Source organism: Etheostoma cragini, chromosome 23 (genome assembly GCF_013103735.1).
Source record: "Etheostoma cragini isolate CJK2018 chromosome 23, CSU_Ecrag_1.0, whole genome shotgun sequence".
Classification (NCBI taxonomy): Eukaryota; Metazoa; Chordata; class Actinopteri; order Perciformes; family Percidae; genus Etheostoma; species Etheostoma cragini.
In genome coordinates, this window is record NC_048429.1 from 4,344,105 (window position 1) to 4,352,530 (window position 8,426).

The 8,426-nt window shown below is 38.8% G+C and overlaps 1 protein-coding gene across 2 annotated transcripts; it reads left to right on the top strand.

The window, feature by feature from the left end:
* Positions 1-1,794: 1,794 nt before the first annotated feature.
* rps16 (ribosomal protein S16) lies at positions 1,795-4,787 on the top strand. Of its 2 annotated transcripts, none has more exons than XM_034863603.1 (6): positions 1,795-1,899; positions 1,989-2,040; positions 2,638-2,739; positions 3,147-3,243; positions 3,360-3,407; positions 4,601-4,787. In XM_034863603.1, exons 2-6 carry the CDS (start codon positions 1,993-1,995, stop codon positions 4,744-4,746), a joined length of 441 nt encoding a protein of 146 aa, XP_034719494.1. In that variant the 5' UTR covers positions 1,795-1,899; positions 1,989-1,992; the 3' UTR covers positions 4,747-4,787. The 2 variants fall into 2 exon arrangements, with proteins under 2 accessions (XP_034719494.1, XP_034719495.1); XM_034863604.1 differs by having other exon boundaries at positions 1,861-1,899; positions 1,989-2,044.
* The last annotated feature ends 3,639 nt before the right edge of the window (positions 4,788-8,426 follow it).

Genomic DNA, 8,426 nt, shown 5'->3' on the forward strand with positions numbered 1-8,426 from the left:
TGTGGTTGATGAGACAACCTTGCCCCCAGCTAAGAGGGCAATGATGTCACACTTAAAATGTGTTAATAACGTCAGCAAAACTAGAGGGTGCTGTTGTGTAGGGATTTAGAAAAATGGATGAAGAGACACTAACCTGGCCACTGGTACTACACGACACCGGATTGTACTGTATAAGTCAGCACCGTCAGTGTCTATTAAAATCTATCTAAATGTTATATGTAGCTGTGATTTGGTTCCTCTAGATCCTTGTAAATAAACAAGTTATAATATTTTCATCCTTGTCAAGATGGTTTATAAAATGGGTGCAATGTATTACTAGACACCAACTATTTCTAGAATAATCCATGTAAAGAAACTAAGACTTCTAAAAAAAGGAAATGTTGCTACTGCATTCTGATCTTACCCTTTGAGTTGGCAGCAGAACAATGCTGCTGCTTCTTGTGGTTTTTGTTGTTTAGACAGCTCTTCCTTCTCTGAGGTTGCATTTATAATTTCCAGTATGTAGTATGAAGAGAGAATCTGTTTACTTGTTTCAAATGTTTCAAATTTTAACCACGATTAGTTTCTAATACACAGTTTAGAAGTTAAATGGCGTCAGAGTAAGAAATAATCTCTTTTAAATGCCAGGTTTTTTATTCCGGGCTTTGGGTTATGAGGTTTTATGAATTGTTTTGATGTCCATTAACTCTATTGCTGTCATAACAAAAGAGGCTTCTGTGTAACGTCACAACTCAACATATAACATGTTTTTGTTAAACAAAACAGACAACTATGATGTGCAGAAAAATTATTTATGAATATAGTTCCATCTCATTAGAAGATTCTGACAATATGATGACCTTCAGGTCAAATATCACGGTATTGCAATATTGCAATTACAGCTTTAAAATGTTGCGTTTTATTTATTATGTCTGTATCATTAAACGTAATGCGTTTTATTTTATTCACACTGCACATTGGCAGGGAGAAGGATTTCTCAACTGCACTTTCTGTCCTTGAAGATGCAAAACAGATCACACCTTAGGAACGGTATGACAGAAAGGTTACGTGGTTTGGAAACTGTGACTTTTTCAAACCACGGTATACCTTGAAACCGGTAACCGGCCCATGCCTAGTGACAATAGGACTCTATTGCATAGCTTCTTTTCCCGCTAAGTGTCTCCACTGCAGTTCATCATTCATCATTCAAAACTAACTCTCCACAACACCTGATCTCTGTCAACAGAGAACCCTTAACACGTAATGCTTCAGTTTCTATCGCCATACCTAATGACATTGATCATGCTGAATCTTCACCCTGACTCTATCACATTGCATTCAACAACTTTAACAAATGTATTAACCTGTCTAATGTATATAGCATGTTATATGTTTAAGCTTATAAGCCTGTTTATATTGTATTCTAGTATATTCTTTATATTATGTATTCTATGCACACTTAGGTTTTGTCTTGTACTCTTAACTGAGCTAGACCTTTTTAAATTTTGTAATTGTAGTTCTTGTGTGTACTTTCTATTGATATGCTATATTTTTATCTTTTCTAGTGTTAAAGTACATCTATCTGTCTACCTACCTATCTATCAACAGTTGTTTCATACTTTTTAACAGCCTGGACTTATTTAGTTTGCCATCAGCATCTTAAACTTCTTCCATTAGATTTCTAATGACAAACATGGTATTAATTTCTACTTAATAAATTACCATTTCCTATTAAGAAACAGCTGTTTCTATCAACAACTACAAATCTTTTGAAACAAAATGTAAAATGGTGGGAGAGTGAGAACCACTGTCGCAAATCCCTACCACAAAGCACATCAAAGTGTCGTACCCCTGACAGCCCCTGATATTCCGCGTGTGAAACCCCATCGGTCTCTCCGTACGGCACCCTAGCTGAAGACGGTATGTTTGTCAGCCTGATCCTTTAAAATGGTACAAATTGTACGTATTTACTTGTTCCTAATGTAACTTTGGCTCCCTGTGTGTTTCAGAAACATGCCACCTAAAGGTCCTTTGCAGTCTGTCCAGGTTTTTGGACGCAAAGTAAGTAAAATATAGAATTAATTCCACGTGTGGTGTTGTGGCTACACTGTCTTGCTAGCGCACATTAGCTAAAGTAGCTTACATGATGCGGTGCGGTGTCTAGTTTAACACCGATGTAGCCGAGCAATTATACTGAGTTGTTACGCCTATACAGAGCTACGCGTCCTGAAACGTAGTTTGAAGATCCATAACCGTTGTACTCGATCATAACGCACCTGTAAGTGTTGAATTAGACCATGTAGCAAGCTAACGTGATAGCGTAACATCAACCAGCTAGCTTGGTTGCTAACGCTAGCAGTGGTTGGGCTTCTGATACTTAACAACAGATGACAACGTTAGTGGTAGCTCAACTATCTCCTGACACAAATTCTAATATAATAGTGGTATAATATTTCACTGAATTGGAAAATGTCATCAACGCTAATCTATTACACGGTCCGAGAAATGGCGTGTTCGCAACAACCAAATGTCTAAATCTAGCCCGTAAGCAATGCCTATAAATAATAACTGGATGGGTGGAAATGCAGATTCAAATAGAAGACCTTTCAGTTGTTTTTGACCGTATCGTTACTTGATTTTTTGTTGTGTGTGTCATAGAAAACCGCCACCGCAGTCGCCCACTGCAAGAGGGGGAATGGCCTGATCAAGGTGAACGGCAGACCCCTGGATATGGTGGAGCCTGCCACCCTCCAGTACAAGGTATGTCCCCGGGCTGCACATGGCGGATGAGGGCACGGCCTTGCGCATATTTAATTGAATGGAAGCAGTGATGAGCAGTGCAGTATGACATAGGTCGGTTTTGACCTGTCCTCAACTATGCATTTCAAGCGCAATGCTCTTCCTGGCCCAGCAGCTGACAACAGTATCATACAAAATTGATTTGAAGGACTTTTATTTATTGCAGATGGCATACACCTCAGTCATCGCGCCATCTTCGTCTCACTTAAACATAACTTATTTGAAGCGAGTAGCTATTTAGGGACTTTCTCCAGGAAACAGCTGTATTCTGCTCTCAGTATACTGTAAACCTACTTATATCCTGGTCACCGTGATTGTCTTTCTTTTGTGAAATGTATGGTTGACATCGATATTTGTCCTCTTTTTAGCTTCTGGAGCCAGTGCTGTTGCTGGGCAAGGAGCGTTTTGCTGGAGTTGACATCAGAGTCAGAGTGAAGGGTGGTGGACATGTTGCACAGGTCTATGGTAAGCAGAATTATTTTTATTCTAAATGAGTTTGGTGCTTCATATTTAGTCATCAGTAGTTATTGTGTCTCAGGTTTTATCACGTTTTCTGATATTTATTGTTTACTGTCTTCCAGCGATCCGTCAGGCCATCTCCAAATCCCTGGTTGCCTACTACCAGAAGTGTGAGTATTACATGTTCAGTGCACAAACATAACGTGAAAATGCTCTTAAAGGTCTCCACAAAATGAACTGAGGATCGACACATGGGACGAGTTTTACATTCAGTGATGTGCTTTATAAGCACATATTGCATGTCAAGACATTAGATATCAGTAGGGCTGGGATATGTGGAGAAAATAAAATATCACGATATTTTGGACCAAATAGGCCTACCGTAATATCAATACCGCAACGATATTGTGGTGTTGACTATTGGTGCTTTCCCAAAAATGTTTACACAATAAGATTTTTGATAGATAATCATCGGTGTTGTGGATATAATGACTAAGTGGGTGAAGGCAAATAGAACAGCTACAACAGTCTAAGTTCAGAAAATTACATCACTTTACTGTAATGCAGCCTTAAAACCAGGAAAAGACAACACTTATGCCACATTACGATATCCCAAATCTTAGACCATATGGGATATATTGCCCAGCTCTAGATGTCAGTATTTGAAAGATTTCCTTGAAATGCATACTTCATAACCAACTTGCTTAAAGAAGTAATCTCCTGCTCAGTGATGCTAACATTGATCCTTCAACATTAACTGAGGCTCCAGATCTGAAGGGCATCCTCGGTAGCTGGCAGGTTGTCGATAAGAAAGCAGATAACCCAAAAGCACAATAATATATATACGTTATTGTGCTTTTATTGTCTTATCTATTTATTTGTTCTGTATTATCTTTTTGTGCAGCACTTTAGAAACCTTGTTTGTTAAAATCGTGCTGTATAAATAAAGTGGATTGGTATAAGGAATATCAGTTCAGAGCAAGTAAACAAAGCTTTGGCACAGTGAGCACTCTGAATTCATGAGACTGAATGAAAGAGTGAATTTCTACTCCACAGATAAAATGAAGGACAGGACATGAGTTCTGTAACACTGAGTTGACTTGTTCACAGAAACTACCTGGTCAGGGGACGCTTTCTAAACAATATCATTGTTTTCCACTTTTGTGAATTCTTACTAAATGGATCTTTTTGACAGTGACAAAATTAGTTATTTTGTGTTTAGAAAAGATCACTTGGATGTGAAAATCTGAATATACAGACTACAGTGTTTACGGCATTGTACATTGAGTATTCTGTACAAATCTAACGCTTTGGATAGAGAAGAACTTGCAGAATAACCTTAAGTGTGTATGTCCTAATGTAGATGTAGATGAGGCCTCCAAGAAGGAGATCAAGGACATCCTGATCCAGTACGACAGGACCCTGCTGGTTGCTGATCCACGTCGCTGCGAGTCCAAGAAGTTTGGTGGACCTGGAGCTCGTGCCCGCTACCAGAAGTCCTACCGTTAAGCCTCCTGTACATTTTCTTAATAAATTGGAAGAACACAGAATTTTGTCTTTTCATTTTAATAGGACTGTACAGAAGGCTTGCCCACAACCTGTCTTTCTCTTTTTTAATGAGAAGGGATGCCTGAGTGGAAATGGATAGATTCAACAACAGAAGGTTAAAATAGTTTTCTTGGTCACATAGCACAAAGACATTCTCACACACAAACACACACACACACACTGACATGGTTTTATGAATGCCAAGACATAAACAATTGTTATTTAATTGTAAATTTACAACAAATGGTTATTTTACTAGACACTGGGCCAATGTGTTTCTTTAAGGGACTCCACTATGTTTTGATTACCCCCTTCATTGAGCGCCATCACTGGAATGAGGCCAATGGATCTGTTACTCAACTTGACATTTTGGCCTCTGGATAAGAAAAAAAAAAGTTACCTATAGGAGATATAGTCAATGGAAACTAACATTAAATTCACATTGACACATTAAATACTGTTAGAAACGGTAAGAAAAACCATAAGAAAATGGAAATAGCTTAATATGATACAGATTGCTGTATGCTATTATCAATTCTGTACCTTCAGATTTGGCAATGTTAGATGGGATTTTTTTGATCACTTCTGTGTATTGCATTAACAATGGCTTTGTTCCATTCAAGTGCTCGGTAAGCCATGATGCTGAGTCAGCATGCTCAATAGTCTGCGAGACTCTCAGCCTGTGAAGTAAGGGTTATTTGCACAATGTCGTGACCCTGAAGTAGACTAATGGAATTCAGGCATCATTTTACTCATTCACATATTCTTCATGTACTATGACATTTCAAAAAGGCGTCTATTTATTAGGTGGACGATGGGAATCAATCAGTAATTAATTTTTAAATTCTTTTAAAATAGAGCTGTTGAAACAGATGCTTTTTACACATGTTTTTTTTTTATAAGCCTCCACTTTTTAAGTGTTTTCAGCATCTAGTTTTGTCTTTATGATTACCAGATTCTACCAGCAGAGGGAGCCAGAAGACTGATGAATCAATTCTGAAAGACACCAGCAGCCATTGATTAAATTGGCTTGCTGCCATTTCATAAGTCACAGTCCTATAAATATGTGATTAATGAATACACACCACTGTACAATTCAACACTTTATTCCTTTTTGCCAAAATGCCTCTGAGCGTGCCATAAATCCTTGCTTGCATAAATAAAGTCCAGCAACGGTACCCAAGCTGACTTTACATAGAGGAACACTGATGTTGACTGTTGTTCCTGGTCTGTTTTGTTATTAAAGTCTGCTATTGTAACCAGGCAGCATGCCCCACTGCTGATTTGATGAATGCTTTTTCGATCAGACATTTCAGGTGTGGGGAAGTGAGTATGAAATGTTTTTGTGCCCAAATTTCCTTTTTTTGGTTGGAGGTTTTATTGTATTTTTTTCAGTCCTTTCTATCCTGACAAGAATACCTTGCACAGATAATTTACACTTATCAACTCTCGACACAATAAGAGGCCATTTCCTCATCATATCACAGCATTCCTTGTCCATTTTCTGCTGATTGGTGGTTGTTTTTCTGTCAGTGCTGATACACAAACACCCACTCCACCACAACAACAGAAGTGTAATGAGGTGACCTGAGCTGAGGCCCAGATGTTGCTGGCCTCTCTGTGGGCAGCCAGCAGCAGCCGTTCCCGCTCGGTGTGCTCCTGGGGGAATTGGGTCTGTGTAACAGCCCTCCAATAATCAACACAGCAGGGAAGCCCACGCCCCACTGCTACTGTTGTTTACTACTGTTTATTTTCTGCCCAGGCCTAGCGCCTCACCTCCATAGGCCATGATGCTGTGCCGGTGGATGTGCCTGTTTGTGCCAGTTTTTGGGGAAATTGGTCATCTCTTTTTCCTCCTCAAAATAATGTCTGCATATCATGGCTTAAGTAGGACAGGAATGTGTTAATCAACTGTCATAATAAACTGTCCCTTTTTTTTTATACAATAACTGAAATAACAGTAATACATCCTTAAACCTCTTAAAGCTACAACATGTATATCCGATCATAGTCATGTAACCAATACCAGGTATTACTTTCAAGTAAGCCACCCGTTAGAATGTATGTCTACGTTGTAACACATGGCTTAGTTAATGGTTAATAAATCATTTACTAATGTTTTATTAAAATCCATGTTTTAAAACTTTTGGTTTGCCAGGTTATGAAAACTCCCTCTTGTTGGTGTTTATCGTCTTCCAGTCCGACATCCATGGACCGTATGGTTTTTAACCTTCTAAGAAAGGGCTGTAAATACATTTATTAACTATTTAGCAACATGTATAAATGAAGACTTGATGATATATTACTAACCCTTTTGTTGTCCATGGGTCAAATTTGACCCATTTAAAAAATGTCCTTGTCTGAAATATGGGTTTCTTTTCAACCAAATTACCAAAAAAATGGATTGGATTCCTTACTACGATCTTTACAAATACAATTGGTCACTTTCATTCCTGACTAAACTCATCTGTAGGTTTCTCTGATCTTAACTATTAGTCAAAATAATTCACACTTTCTGCTTTTTTAACTCAAATATTAGATATGATTCTACATGAATGAGGGTTATTGACCATGAATTCCAAAATGAAAGAAAGGTAAAAAAAACCCGGACCCGGGAGGACAACACAAAGGTTAAGTAAAAAACTCTTGAGCATTTATTTATGACTTGACCGTCCAGCGCACACACACACACACACACATACACACAGAACCCAGCACCTAGCACCTGCCTTTCCTCTGTTAACACCCTTGTCTCTCTAGGTCTCAAAATAACACAACACTGAGGTGTTAGGCCAGGATGCATTTTGTCATCACTTGCACTTCATCCCACCATCTCTCCTCAAGACGCCTCCAAGAACACACACTCTGCAATTTACCCATGAAAGCAAATGAACCCCTAGCATGCATAAAAAAATAGGCTTCCAGCACGACCTACAGCACTTTAGTTTTCCATTTCAGCCTCCTCTCTGCAGAGATAAAAGGACAGAAGGAGGGATGTTCATTAACATATATAAACCACCGCTCTCCTCCTCCTCACAGTGGTCGACTCCTTGTCGACCTTCATTGCCATGAATGAGTAAACAACAATTGGTTGAAGGTGCCAGTGGCTGAGTATTGGGGGACAGTAGTAGGCAGCAACAAATGTTGGCTTCAGTGAGAGGAAATGAAGCTTAACCAAGCGACACGCCGCTGTTTGGGCTGAGAATGATAATGAGAGGCTGCCTGCTTAGCTGCTGCGTTGTCCTTGAGGGGAGGTGATCCATGAGCATGGGTGTCGTTTGAAGGAGGAGGAATGTCTCCATCGAGACCAGAGCTGGATGTATTACATTGTTTGGTCTGCTGTGCCCAACGGGAAGAGTTCTAGTACCAATACCAAGATAATGCTTTTAGCAACACTTAAGTTTTGGGAAATAAACATGTTTTTCTACCAATGCCATTTATCTCCACTTAACAATGTAAAACTTTCTAGTTTATCAGTGTTACCTGTTTTAATGAAATCAGTGGATTTATCATCAATCAACAGACAACTAATCAACAACAAATTTTATAATCTATTTAGTCGGCCCCTCAGTTGCTTATTGTATTTAACTTCATAAGTGCAAATTTCTTTTCTCTGCATTCTATCATTGTAAATAGAACAT

Bases quoted from the DNA above. Each gene is read 5' to 3' on its own strand.
- rps16 (XM_034863603.1), top strand. From the start codon at position 1,993: ATGCCACCTAAAGGTCCTTTGCAGTCTGTCCAGGTTTTTGGACGCAAA. The intron at 2,041-2,637 runs GTAAGTAAAATA...TGTGTGTCATAG, and splicing joins TCCAGGTTTTTGGACGCAAA to AAAACCGCCACCGCAGTCGC. The intron at 2,740-3,146 runs GTATGTCCCCGG...TCCTCTTTTTAG, and splicing joins CTGCCACCCTCCAGTACAAG to CTTCTGGAGCCAGTGCTGTT.